General features: G+C 34.6%; 1 protein-coding gene across 9 annotated transcripts in view; it reads left to right on the top strand.

Moving 5' to 3' along the window:
• The window catches only part of LOC149779870 (uncharacterized), a 56,144-nt gene that overhangs the window by 27,412 nt on the left and 13,314 nt on the right, over positions 1 to 15,418 (top strand). For all 9 annotated transcript variants that reach the window (XM_089936552.1, XM_089936546.1, XM_089936551.1 and 6 more), the window contains 5 exons: positions 6,637 to 6,757; positions 9,154 to 9,321; positions 10,247 to 10,366; positions 11,895 to 12,125; positions 14,197 to 14,295. In XM_089936552.1, the coding sequence (XP_089792678.1) occupies positions 6,680 to 6,757; positions 9,154 to 9,321; positions 10,247 to 10,366; positions 11,895 to 12,125; positions 14,197 to 14,295 (696 nt within the window). In that variant the 5' untranslated portion in view covers positions 6,637 to 6,679. The remainder of the gene's footprint in view (positions 1 to 6,636; positions 6,758 to 9,153; positions 9,322 to 10,246; positions 10,367 to 11,894; positions 12,126 to 14,196; positions 14,296 to 15,418) is intronic.

The raw sequence follows: 15,418 nt of genomic DNA, 5'->3' as shown, positions 1-15,418 counted from the left end.
ATATCTGTAAACTTGCATCATGCACAAATCCTGGACTACAGTACAAACGAGCCAGGTCTTTTTTGTGATTTTTCACACGGTTAGTTTTAGATATGTAAACAGACTGCCACATAACGAACTTCTTTCCGTAGTATTCCTGAAGAACTCAATGCGTTTGAAGGTTTATGTTCCATGACACCAGGTTCATGCTTTCGCATGTTGGTATTTGCAAACTGTGATAAAATGTTTCTTTGGGCGGTATAGCTGTTTTATTAAACATTAAAAAACTAATTTTGTATATATATTGGTAAATGTATTTCCTAAGATATGTTGATTTCATATGTGTAAACTGTTTCAGAGTTTATGTTTATTTTATTCATTTAGAGTTTCGGCCAGCTGTTTATTAAAATCTCCAATAATCTTGATCTGTCTACAGTCGTGACTTTCATTCTAAATACTCTTTCGTCTCCTCAGTTCAATTAACTGTGAAAACATTGGTAATTTAAATATGTGTTTTTCATCATGATGTTTTACCATGTGATGTGGATCATCTGTTTTAACCAATGTTTGACTGAACTAAGGACACGACATTTATGCATGAATAAAGATGGGTATGCTGGTGTTTGAAAGTAAAATTTAATTCGCTATCTGTTGGATAACTAGTGTTATCTGGTCAGAGATCCTGATCTAGAAGTGCTTCTTTAGTTTTGTTGTTTTTACGAATGTCACAGGTATTTTTGAATTACAATGGTTCTCTATTTCGTTTTTATATTGGCTGATATCTCTCGTGAACTAATTTAACATAAGAACAGAACCATTACTGAAAGGGTTTGGGTGTTTTGATTGTCCATGATGTTTCAACACCATAGTGTTTTTGTGCCGAAGAAACGTACTTGTCTTCTTCACATATTTGTGTCACTGGTACGATAATATTTTTAAAATTACAACAAATAACATACATGGCTGGTGATACCCTTTTAGATTCACAAATCATCCTTCTGATGTGTAATATCTAAATTGTTAACTACAATGCAAAAAGCTCACTTGATATTTGGTGCTCTCTCTCTCTCTCTCTCTCTCTCTCTCACACACACACACACACACACACACATATATATATATATATATATATATATATATATATATATATATATATATATATATATATATATAACGAAAGTTTCGAATATGGTTAAATATTATTTTGTCTTACTGGCTTTCGTACAAGTAAATACATAATTATATATATATATATATATATATATATATATATATATATATATATATATATATATATATATATATATATATATATATATATATATAAAGTTTCGAATATGGTTAAATATTATTTTGTCTTACTGGCTTTCGTACAAGTAAATACATAATCTAAATATTTATTTCAATAAAGGTGAAGTTGAGTGTATATACAACTTGTATGAGATTTTTTGGGTTGTAATATTTTATTTTCCATGGTATAATGTGATTAATGGGACGATAGAACCGATAAAGCATGTTTTGCGATAAAGCAATAAATACTTGATCAACGTCTGATTCGGGACTTTTCGTTTCATTCCGGCACGCCGATTGTGTGTGACGCCATTAGTGTCATAACGTAATAATTTACAACGATCTGTGATTGTAATAACGGGGTCAGCATCTTCACGTGTGTGTCATCTAATTGTTCCAATCAACAAAAAGAGATAGGCACACATTTGGATGCACTTTAAAAGAAATCATTTAACCTAGCACGTAAAAATATAGATTTCCATTTGCAATTGATCTGTTGACGGTCAGTTAACATTAGGATAAATTATTTTCGGTTGAAATAAACAATAACAAGTAGGGTAAGTCTACATGTCTTTCTTGAAACTTATATGCGTTTTCCTCGCTAGGTAGGTGGACGCTATTGAATATTGCATTTAAATTGCTATTTCACGTTTTTAAAACAAAATGACTAATTGGGTCTGTTTAATAAGTAGGTATTTTATTGCAAACATTAATTCCTAAAAATTTCCTTTTTTATTTTTTTTACTTTAACCGGAAATATTTCGAGATATATAAAACAATTTCATGTATATGCGCCTTTTATATTTACCTTTGTAGTTTTGTTATAATTTTCAGCAATACGTCCGCGTTATTGTCTTTAGGTTCTGTCATTGGTTTGAATTACATATAATCCCCCGTGCCTGATTTAGACATAGCGAGGCCTTAAGCTACGGGAAGCTGTAGAGGGCCTATTTGGTTTAAAATAAAGAGAGGCCCTAAGCTGTAACTTGTTCAGCTTATGCCTAAATCCGGCACTGATAATGTCTACTAATAATCAACTCTAATGAGGACTTTTCCAACGAATATTAAACTACGAATCTTGATCTGGTTTTGTTCTCCGTGAGGTTTTAATTCTGTTAGGACCTTATTCTGTTTTTGTTGCTTTTGTGTCACGAAGGTTTTGTGGGCCGGTCTCCCTCAAGATTAGCTCCTCTATTCAGTCTTTCTAACAACAAAAAGAGCTTCTTCCAAGAGCTAAATTGTATTAATTTCTTTTTCTTCATGTGTGCCAAGCGGGTATTGTACATGTTCGTCATAATAAATGCCACCTCATATATGGAGTCTGTCTGACCTAATAGCGCACTTCATGCATTCTATGAGGAACTTGGAATTAATGCTTTATCTTTGTTAAGTGCATCTTAGGGGGCGCTCACCAGTTATATGTACTTTTGAGAGAGTGACGTATGTAAGGTGAAGTAGTTCGCATTTAAAACATGCACAATGTTGGCATACCTATATGCTACATTAATGTAATGTGGATTATATTTCTTTGGATATTGTACTTTTGGAAATTTTACATGATTTAAGCACACTGCATACTAAAATGACTGCTCCCTTGTGTTAAAAAATCAGTCTGAATTAGTCTAAAGTACACTATACATAGCAGCTATTAAAATAGGAAAAATGAATTTTGCCAGACTAGACAATACCAGCTTCTGAAAGTGCAATGAATGAATTACCAAATATATAAAATGTAAAAAAAGTTATCGGCTCTTTTTTATACAATTTACCTCTTAAGTTCAGGAAGTGAAAATGACCAAGTAGAGCTAGCACTTTTTTGAATGGTGCACATTTGAAGTAAGGCCAGGCTGTATACTCTATAACCCATAGTACACCCATCAATCATACACCAAAATAAAGGGAATTAAAGGTTCTTTTAATTATACCTAAGATATACAAGGTCTATTTTAAACAGCCAGTATAACCAGTGAGGAAAGCCGGGGAAATTCTTTTTCTTTAAAATTCTAACCTATGCAAAATACGAAACTGTAGAGCTCCACCTTAACCAGTTTCTTTGTCGTTCAGATCATATTTATTTTGATCATCGCGGGGCTCATTTTAATATTGATCTGCTTTGTATTATGTATAATCCTCGATAAACAACGAGGTAGTTCCCATATATATGGAAACATTTTTACCTCTGGTAAAACCTTTTCTTTTTTTTTTGGCACCAGACAGATGCCCCCCCCCCCCAGCCAAAGAATAAAAGTGTTTTTATGTTTCACTGAGTCCCCCAGATATGTTGCTTTGTTTTTTAATTTAAACAGAATTTCGATCAAAAATTTTAAATGAATTTTTGACGGGGTATTTATTTCCTAGTGTATTCTATAGGATTGTTCTTCCGAGTCGGTTTCGATCACCTGACTCGGAGTCCTTCTCCTAGTATCTTTGTTACCTTGGCTAAAGGTCGCCTACGTCCCGTGTTTGCTATGTGTGAATGTGCTATATGTTTGTTCGTGCTATAGTTGTGTTCGTGTTGGGACAGCCGTCTATATCGAATTCTTCCCCAGTTGTCCTGCGATCCTTATAACATGGATCTTCTAGATTTTGTATATATTTATATTTCCAAGTTTTTTGAATAAGAATTTTGAATTTTGGGCGAAGTAACGGTGTAATAATATTTTGAGGGGAAAAAAAACAACTATTGTTTTAGTGTGTGCTATGTGTGTGTCGTTCTTCGCAAATCTATATTCTCCTGAGGTCAGCTGTGTTCGAGAGAGCTCCATATTTACTTTATTTTTTTTACTTCACTCTCTAGAACTTGGCTACCTTTATTTATTTATTATGTTTCCGAAAAGGGTTGCCAAAAATTTTATTTCCTATACAGTTGAGTGACAGTATAGGTGTTAGTATAGATTGGTTTCTATTGTGTTGTATGTCTACTTTTCCATGTCGCATGTCTGTTCCTTCCGTCCTAGCTCCATGTGAGTGTAGGTCTCTGTCCTATAATTCTCAAAGATAAAAGAAAGGTATTAGTATTCAATATACATTTGCTTAAGTAGAAATGGAGAGGTATACGTTCTACTATTATTTATCAAGAGTAGGCAGGAGTAATGTCCCATTGGGGTAACTACCATTGGTAGTTATCATTACATTGCCTCTCACTCTAGTTTATTTTCCTATGACTATTATTTGGTCACAGGCCATCATTGTTGTAACGATATAGTCAGTAATTTTATATAGCGTATTTTTAGTAAAATTCCCATCAAAATATAAAATGCTTTGTTGTTTATATTTATCTGTTTTGTTTATTTCAGCTATTACCTTGTCCCTATTTTTTTTTTTTTCACATTGTATTATCACATGGAATTTAGAAAACGGGCCTCTTTTACATAGTGGACATTTTGGCGGTACTCTGACCATGCGCCGTCTCACTGCAGCCTCTCCTGTCAACCATGCATTGTGCATGTATTTAAAGCAGAGGCTTTGAATTTTAAGGGAGCCTAGTTTCATCCAGTACCCCCATGCTCTTTCCCAGTTAACGTATAAATTTTCTTTTTTCTGCTGTGCTTTTAATATTTTTTGTTACGTCCCCCCTTATCCAGTTATATGTTAAAGTTTCTTCTTTATTCCATAGTTCTTTTTTTATCTCTATATTTTATTAGTAAATCTTTAATGTTTTTGAATTTTCTTGGAATTTCTAATTGTTTTATTAACTTATTATTTTTGTAAATATCGTCCCTATTTCTTATGGACAATCCATAACGGTATATGTAAATACCTTCCCATGGACTCTTTGGTTCTACTCTTAGACTCTTAAATCTATTTAAAATATTGCCGGTTTTAAGTAGTACAGGGCTGGGGGAGTCCTACCCCTCCCCTTTCTTTAGCTTTATATAGTGTTTCTTTATTAATATAATGAAGTTTAAAATCCCAAATGTAGTCTATTATATTATTATCTATTGTGCTTAATGCTTTATTACTAATATCTATAGATTTTAAGATATAATTAATATGGGCGTACATGTATGTTTTCGCTACTTGTACTCTCTCCATTAGGCTTAGTGGCGTTAGTGCCCAGATTTTCACATTCTGTTCGATTGCTTCTCTTATTTGTCTGCAGTTTTCCTTCTCTTCATTTTCTCCAAAATTGACTCCCAAAACTTTGACCCTTTTCTTGATTAAATGTGGGAGTAAACCTGGGTGGTTACCTCTCCAGTTTCCTATTTTGAGTATTTCCGTTTTGTCGTGATTAATCTGTGATCATGATGCTTTGCTAAATCTGTCAAATTCTTGGATCAGGTGTTTAAAGGAGTTATGATCCTTTATAAAGTTTGTACAATCGTCGGCGTGTTGTAACATTTTCACTTCTTCTTTTATATTCGGTATTTTAATACGTTCAATATCTTTATTTAGTTTAATGCTCATGCTTAGTATTTCAATCGCTATTACATATAATATCATAGATAGTGGGCAGCCTTGCCTCACCGATCTTTTAATATCAAATTTACCCGTCTTTGCTCCATTCACCTGGCAAAACCGAACCGCAGACCTTTCTATATGTTATCCAGCGCTACATCTAGGTCTCGTGGGCTCAAGTATTAATACTGTAAAGCTATTTATATATGCTTTACTTGTATACTGATATTTTGTGTTGGCTGCAATGCGCTCTGTGCACAGCAACTGCTCCGGTAATTGTACCCTTTGTACACATCCTCTGCGTGATCATTAATCATGCTTTGGTGATTTGCCGTCCGCATGTACAATAAGAAGATTCCAGATGGTATGACAATAGGGCTTAACAGTAAATATATATCTTTGTAAGATCGTATGCCACTAATATTACTGTGCCCGTGAATACTGATATATTCTTATTTTTGTAAGACAATACTCGCCTTGTCTTGCCGTGCCATCGTGTATAGAAATTTGCGCAAGTATTATATGTATGTGAATTGGATTTTTAACATAGCTTTAAAACTTTTCCAGTCATATCATTACGATGTATGCACTGGCATCATGTCGGAGACATTTTGCATCATGTCTCACCCAGTCACATTATCCTGACACCAAGCTGACCAGTCCAGTCCTAACACTAACCTCTTAATGATGGATGCCAAGCAAGGCAGATATTAGTATCATTTATAGAAGTCTTTGATATGACTCTGCCGGGGTTCAAATCCGCGACCTCCCGCATTCGCGGCGGACGCTTTAACTACTTAGGCCAACTGAACGGTCATAAGTTTTATGGATACTATATATTTGTTATGAATTTATTTATTTAAGCAAAGAGAGTTCCATTTAACTTTTCATTATGATCAAGTTCTATCAGCACTTTAAATACTACTACAACATATTGTTTATTATTATTATTATTATTATTATTATCAGTTCCTTGTCGACGGTCAGAGTCCGGCAGAGGCTTCAGGGTCTGATGGGGTCTGATGTAATCCGTCTGAATGACCGCCGCTATTTTGAGAAGCTGTCCACCAAGCTACGGCACGAGTACGAGGTGAGAATATAAATGTGTCCGATCGTTTCATTTTACAGTGTAAGTAAGAATCTCATGCAATCAAATATTTTATTAGACTTCTAATTCATTGTTTGTCTGCCCCTCTGACACTTTCTAGGTCCGATGCTCTGTAACATTAATACCTTTAGACAAATTTGAAGATATATCTTCTTGCTGCTCATTTTACACTGTTGTGCTTCTTTGGTTTAAATGTCATATTTAGTTTCCTCTGTATCTTTCAGACTGAATAAATAAGCAACAGGTTTATAAACTGTGATGACATGTAACCTTAGTTCAATATTCTTCCAACTCCAACAGATATGTTGCTAATTGCATACTTTTTGGCAGCATTTCGCCAATAGTTTTTGTTTTCGTTCGCGATTGACCACTTACTAATTTAAATTTAGTGATTCGTCTAAATCTGACATTGCAGATTCGACAACGTGTTGGTCTGCTTGCTGAATACACGCACACTGTTATTAATGTGAAGCCAAACTTGATTTCTTAAAATTAGAGATCGAGATTGTTTTCGTCAAAGTTTTAATTTACTACTTTTGTCCACGTGCGACTGGCGAATGGAAACAACTCTTGCGCATTAATTGGTAAAATGGTTTACTGATTTCAAATTGCAAACATCAAGAGCCAATCATTATGTCCCAATACATTTTAGGTATAGTGTTTCTTAAAGCAATTGTTGCGTCACTTGCGTGGACCAGAGGATACAGAGTTATATTGTTTATTATCCAATACAGTAGAACTGCTGATAAATAGTTAAATCGTGTCTGATTGTTCATTTTCGTTGTTTACTTATCAACTAGAGATTATAATATAGTAGCAAATCAACGTGGCGGAAGTTTACAAGAAAGAATGTCAGGATGGTTTTGCGAAGAAACATTTCAACAAAGTGCCCAAAAGCAGTCTGTACAGCCTATTACATAAACGAGAGAGAGAGAGAGAGAGAGAGAGAGAGAGAGCAAATAATATAGTAATATAGTCAGTAGCAATGGTAAGACTAGCATAATATGCTGAAAGGATGGCCTCAAAAACGAATTGAATGCTACAGAAAGTACTTTCGAAGATTCATTAGCCAGTCAGACGTGTTTAGTTTTATTATTGTTTATATTTTTCCAGTTATGAAATGAAAGTCAATATTTGTTTTCGTGTCAGAGATTTTGTCTGATGGAGATTTCAAAACATGAAACACTATTTTTCCCCTAGTTTCTCTTGGTTCCTTATTTCATACTACATTCATTAAGAATACCTGGCAAAGGAGAACTTATTTTATAACTTCAAGCATTGTTGTACACGGTGGTATTAACAATGGAAACATAAAAGGGTAGACACGTATCACATTTTGTTCACAGAGGGTTAGATAAGAATTCAATTATCTTAGCTGTCGCACTTTGCATTTCAGAAAATATAACGGTAACATGAATATCTTTCCAGATATAGTCTAAGAGATCGTTGATTGTGCAGGATGCTTAGAGACTTTAAATGATCAATCTGTTCTTGGTCCATAAATAATGAGTTACTGAATTAAAATATAATATTTACCACTGGATTAAGTATGTAAACATTTTACAAACCTCTGGATTTATTTATGGCACAAAGGAAAATCGATGTAAGGTTGGAATAACTCTTGCCGTTGACAAATAGAAGAAATTTCTGCCTTCCCTCAGCCGTCTTTACAGGTGGTAATTTTTTAAAATAATTTATATATGTTTGCGCTCTCTCGGTCTAAACTCTTCTATTATTTTTTCCACAATATTTCTCAGTTTCTGGGTCCTAAATGTAGGTCTTTCTAATGTCTTCTCGTTAAACCATCAATCCTATGTATGTATGTATGCATACAAAGTATGTATGTGTGAGTGTGTGTGCGTGTGTGCATGCGTGTATGTATGTATGTATGTATGTATGTATGTATGCAGGGGCGTATTAACCATTAAGCAGATTAAGCACGTGCTTAAGGCACCAGGGCCAAAGGGGGCACCACAAAGTTGAGAAAAGGGTGAAAAGAAAAAAAACGAATGAAGATTTGTAAAAAAAATTGATAAAACTAGTGCAAATTGATCATAATGTTCTGTTTCTTGATCATGGTGCACCCTAGGGTTATCTTCCCAGGTGTACGTGGAAAGGGGGGGGGGGCACCAAGATTTGTCAGAGTTTAGGGCACCAGTGAGCCTTAATCCGCCCCTGTATGTATGTATAAATACATTCATGTATGATAGTTGTTACTTGTCATTTCTTACGGTAGTAAATAGCAACGCTACGTGGGAAGGTTTGGATGGGTTATTTTATTTTGTTTGCTTTTTTAAAATATATTTTCAACCTGCCGTAAAGTCAAGGTGAAAACTTAAAAGGATATTAGACTGTCTGATACTGGAATTCATTTGCAGACAGCACTGGACAGGAAAGAACAGGCCAGAGAGGAAGCTGAAAGAGAGCGCCTGCGCAAACTGGTTCTAGCTGGGGTCATTGAGGATAAGTCTGAAAACCAATCTGTCTTCTTTAAAGATAAACAGAAGAGAAAAGGGAAGAAGAAACGGAAAAAATCTAAGAAAAAGGTATCAAAACAGATACATGATGAGAAAAGTCTGGAAAGATAGCTTAGGCAAGCATGAGTTTGTTTTGTTTATGATGGATAAACCATACAGATTCAATATAATTTCACACAACAACATATTACTATGCATTTCAAAGAATTAGGTAGCAGTTACAACTAACCTGGGATGGGAGATTTGAGAATTTTTAAATCATACTGCAGGTATTCGACCTATCCCCTAGTGCCATTACAAAATGCGTATCACGAGACGTTCGGTTTTCTTCCAGCTTTGATTTGAATAAAGCATAGGCCTGCGATTTTTGTAGCAAAATCGTTCATGCTTTACCACAATCTACAGTGCCTTCCCTCTTCCTAGCAGTAAATATCGACTACTACCTACACAGGATACCCCATACCTCATTTACCATTATGAACTGATTGAATTAATTCTTTCAATTTGATATCCTATGAGCTTTCCTTATTACAATATTTGATAGCTTTCCTGTATAATCTTCCATTATTGTATATATATATATATATATATATATATATATATATATATATATATATATATATATATATATATATATATATAGCGCTCTCCATTACGGATCACTGCCATCTCACCTCTGTCTGCGCCTGTTCGAGTCTCGGATTCAGCCAATGTGGGTATGTGGAAAGCTTGCCGATAGCTTTTCGTGGGTCGGTGGTTCTTTCCAGGGATTTCCCGGGTTCTTCCTCCACCATTAATAATGGACGCCATGTATAGTCCATCGTATGCTGAAAAATGTCGTTAAATCCAACAACAACAAATATATATATATATATATATATATATATATATATATATATATATATATATATATATATACACACACACACACACAAACAATGACGCTAAGTTTATTTTTAACCTGCCTTACCTGTGTTTATACACTCAATTTAAGATATTCCACCCAAATGAAGATGACGATGCCGCCAAAGATCTGTCGATCCACTCTGAAGACTGGAACACAACCAAAACCTCAGGTTTCTCCGAAGTCGACTACGAGGAAGAGGAGGAGGAGGTTGTTAAAATGTTGTTCTTTTTTTAAATGTTTGCTTTCAACGTATAAAGGAAAAGTGTGCAATGCGATAATGTTTATGCATTGGAGCATGCTCTATTCGGCACAAATCGTCTTAAATTACTGACATCAAAACGTTTTTACGATAATGCAGATTTTAGTAAACGCGGTTCTAGATTTTTCTTGTATCTCCTTTTATACGTGGCTAGAAAGAGATGGTATAATTACGAGGACGAGAACGAAGATGACCACCAAGAAGAATGCATTCATATTCTGGTCATTTTCGATAAAGATAAACAAGAGTGTTGTCATTACTCAAGCAATTGAATTGACATTAGTAACATTCTTTTAGGTGTATCTCTTGAGTCCGTGATCTGTTGGGTCCAAGTGTTTCCTCTGGGTTATAATTCATACGTACTAACCACACTGGCTGCCGCTTTGAAAAGTATTAATACAAGAATGTATTGAGAGGTATAGCAGAAAGGTGTAATTAAGAAAACAAGCAAGCAAACAAACAAACAAACAAACAGATCTTCATGTAAAATTAAACTTAAATTTCACTTGGTATGACGCGTATACAGAACAATTCAAACATGGTCTAATCACAGTGTTGCGTTCGTTATTCTTTCGCATGCTTATATTTATACAACTACACCATCTACTGCTGTCAGACCCGAATCTATTTAATGCCATGATAGTCTAATTCTCATTATTAATATGAAATATTAGCTTTTACATGTCTATGTACGTTTACCATGTATAATTTTGATTTCACAAAAGAGTAACAAGAACTTTACTTATGAATGCAATCAGCTGCAATAAACGCGGGATCCAGTTCAGTTCCAGTGCTGTTGTGCTACAATCCAATTCATTTTCTACGTACCTCATATCCGGGTACAAAAAGGGTTTGAGTACCACACTTTTCAAGCGTTGACATCACCAGAAAGGTACATAACAGTCGTACAGCTGTTCTAAATTTGGACAACATGTAATATATCAGCTTACATCAATAATTTGAGAGGAAACGCCGACAAGGAATTAACTTTTAGTCAATACGAAGAAAAACGCGACTGAATGCTACTTAATAATAATAATAATAATAATAATAATGATAAAATCCAAGTGCATTAGCTGGTTACGGAATTTGCATGTAAGCCACTGCGTTCATAGCCTCACTTCTGATAATATGAGATATCTAAATTTACTGGGTATAATATAACCACGGTTGTGTTGATGTACCGTTAAACCCTATTCACACATAAACATAGTTCATCACTGATTCGATAACTTGAGAAATGATATAAAACAGAAATGTTGTTTCCTTTTTGTCTTCCACGGGATACGTAAATAATTCTGACAAAGACGAAGAAATGTATGATATATTGCTAATTGGTTTAAAATACCTGACTGAAGTAATAGCGTTAACTTCTCTGCTAGTTAACTAGTTCTATGAGTAATGTCAGTTTCAATGAACGACTGATTAATCATAGTTTATGTATAGTGCATTAAAGTCACGACCTTTTCCTTCTAGGAAGATGTTTTGACTCAGATTCAGATTGAGTCGGGGTCACGACCTTCGTCATCTACTAGCAGAAGACCCCTGTCATCAAGGCAAGGCTCCTCGCAGGGGTCACGACCTTCGTCATCTATCAGTAGACGACCTCAGTCATCAAGACAACGCTCCTTTTCCCCAACCCACCGGTCAGCGTCTCCCGGTGATCAACAGAGTGTGACGTCGTCTAAGACACCTGAAATGTTGCATGTACGTAAGCCTTATCACACTACGTTGTTCTTTACAAAGGTCCCGCTCCCTTTGTTAGAAATGTTAACTACCACAAACAATTTTCAGGTGGTTTAATGCAATTGCATTGTCTCAGTATTTTGATTTTCTGAAAAACTAATACGACTGATGCTACCAGAAATAAAATTAAAGATGACATGTAAACTTTTCTGTCCTTTCTTCTATCAAGATTTTCTATTTCTAGCCTTTTTATGTAATGCTTTACATGTAACAACAAGCATTCCTAGACATTTATTTTCCTATTCTTTGCTTGAAACCTTTTGCATTCTCATGTTTTGCTTTGTTTTGTTTTCAAGCCTATGTGTTTTGTCTCCAAACCTAAGGGTTTCGACGTTTTCTTGATGAGTTATGTGAGTTACTGTATTGTATGTAATTTTTTGTGGACTCTAATTTTTCATGTACCACGTATCCATAATAAAATAGAGTTCATTTTTGTACCCTCTAACATCTGGTACAAAAAACTGTATTCTCATTAAAGTCTTGAAACCAACACGTACATAACAATTATTATGAACTTTTTACTTGTAATTATTTATACATCGGAAACGTTGTGTCCGATAAATTGCAGACAACAGAGTCATGTCTGGTTGAAATATTGTCATTGTTGGTTTACGGGTTTAGTGTGCACAAGGTTCTTCAGCCTGTGGGCACATTAATCTCAAATTCTGTTATCAACGTCTAATTGGCGGAATATTCATGTAGTTACCTACCTATATTTAAAAAACATTCCTATCGAATCTCAGTCAGATATCGATATTTTTTATCATGCATGTAGCTTTATACATTGTCAACCATTCGGATTTCGCCAGATATTTCCCCAAGCTGATATATATATATATATATATATATATATATATAAAATTTTGGATATTGCTTGTTTGAACTTCATTCACTATAGTACGGCCAATAAGCTGTTACGTAACGTGTCATGGTTAAGTTCCCGTTTCATATATGTTGTATGCGATTTTCTTCACAATAAGGGATACAACTCTCTTTCTTTCCGGATACTCCATATTTATTTGAAAGATAAAATACGACTATCGGAGTTGCAAAATTCATCAACTTTGTCAGCTCGGTTTATTTCGTTTTTTCTTAACGTTGTAGGTTTCACTCATATGTTTATATGGGAAGGGATGTAAAAAGAATTATACGGTGTAATATTTATTAACTTATTTAAATATTTCACACGCCAACCTTAAATTTAAATGAACATCACTTATTATATCTTTTGCGTTGAATATGAAAAATTATGAGACCAAACATTCCAAAACAGCTCTTATGGAACATCTTTCGAAATCAACGATTCCTATCAACCTATTCATAAAAAGTTTCTGTTTTTGAAAGTTATATTTTTTGTACGTTTTTAAATGCAATTTCAAGCTTAACTTACGTGGCTAAAATAATTTTAAACAATTGGAATGATCGTTTAGGCTTATTTAATTCGACGAATTCGACAAATATTCCATTTATTTAATTATTTAATTTATTTCATTTATTTATTTAATTTTATTTAATTAATTGTTTTAATTAATGTTATTAATTTAAGACTATTTGTAACATGCATTGAATATTACTCTTTAGCTGTATGTGTGGTATTTTTTTTTTTTACAAACTATGCTGAATGGCATCAAAAATACCGTATTTTGTTTATTTTTCCATCCAAGTGGCCTGCTTTGAATTATTGCCCTTTTTATTATTAACATAGTTATTACCAAAATCGTTGCTAATTGCAAAATAATATTTGCACTCCTTTATTTTTAATACGTCATCTAAATATGAAAAAGCGATTGTCGAAAGATTTATGACCGGTCATTAGTTAATTTTTTCCATGAGCACTTTACTTAGGCGTTTCTTTTTTTTTTTTTGTTGGCGTCACTCAGCATATTTTACTTATGTAGCTATTCTATGTTATTACCTGTTCATTATGTTTTCTTGTCGTAAAATATTACAGCCATAGAACTATGTGTTAGCACTGCATGTGGTCTCCAGTATATTTGCATGTCTTTATATTGCATGCTTCCTTATGAGTCAGATTCCACCGCCACATCACGAAGGTGCTTCACAGAAATCATTCCGCTCGAAACGGGTACAGTCCGCGATGCCTCGGATTTCAACTGCGAAGAAGTCGGAGGTATCAAACGAATACTGATATTGATAATAATACCATTTAATTTCTACTACTGCTATTCGTATTGCTAATGCTACTACTGTAGTTTATTTCAATACTTACCGGTAGCGCAGTTTAGTAATTTACCCAAAATAATACTATACATTAAGAGAACATTATGACTAATATTTTAAGAATTATTTCCCTCCACGATTTTACTATGCTTAGAAACTCGGCCGGAAGTTAAGACTGGATTTGAGTTTTACGCGACACAAACTTATTAATGATTGTATATTATCATAAACTATTCTAAGCTTCTGTATTTACTAAGGTGATATAATACAAACACTCAGTGGCGTCACTAGAGTTGGTGACACCCAGTGCGGTAACTCATGGTGTTACCCCATAAACCTCCTTCCTGCACAAAAATTCAAACATTTTATAGACAGTCATGTGCTGTAACTCATGGTGTCACCCCCATGGACCTCCTTCCTGCACAATTTTGTTTTATTTTTATGGACAGTCATTTTTTGTGTCACCCCCTCTGATGGAGTCACCCGGTGCGGTCCGCACCCACCCAGTGACGCCACTGCAAACACTCTTGTTCAGACATCTGTGCTTGACTAAAAAAGGAATTTTGAGTGATGACATTTTTCCTAATACCCGGTGGTTACGGAAGGCAAAAGAACGCAGCACATCCATAGATTATCGTGTTAATTAATATATGTCTCGATCGGTCAACACGTTTTTGTTTGCATACATGTCGCAAATGTGGTGAGTGTTTTGTGGATGAATTGTCGTATATCACGCGCTTTTTTTGTCTTTTGTTTGGTTTGGTGTTTAACGGAACAGCACCACAAGTAGGTTATTTAGCTCAGAGGTCATTTTAGTAAAATGTCCAAGGGCACACACAGTAGCTGGTCTGATGGTAGAATTCGAACCAGCACCCTTTCGGCCGTGAGTTCAGCATGCTAACCACGTAGCCAACGTGCTTTTATACTCAAACATGTAACATCAATCTTTCGGAATGCTGTACTTTCGCTATCAAATATGGGCATTTAAGCGAAAATTTGATGTAAACGTGCACAGCAGGAATGATCCACTGTACATGTTTTAAGTCTGATATTCTACAGCACTAGCGCTTTTA

Source organism: Sinohyriopsis cumingii, chromosome 16 (assembly GCF_028554795.1).
Source record: "Sinohyriopsis cumingii isolate HCF-2022 chromosome 16, ASM2855479v2, whole genome shotgun sequence".
Classification (NCBI taxonomy): Eukaryota; Metazoa; Mollusca; class Bivalvia; order Unionida; family Unionidae; genus Sinohyriopsis; species Sinohyriopsis cumingii.
Note: the sequence above shows the minus strand (reverse complement) of the source record. Positions and strands in the feature narration are given on the sequence as shown.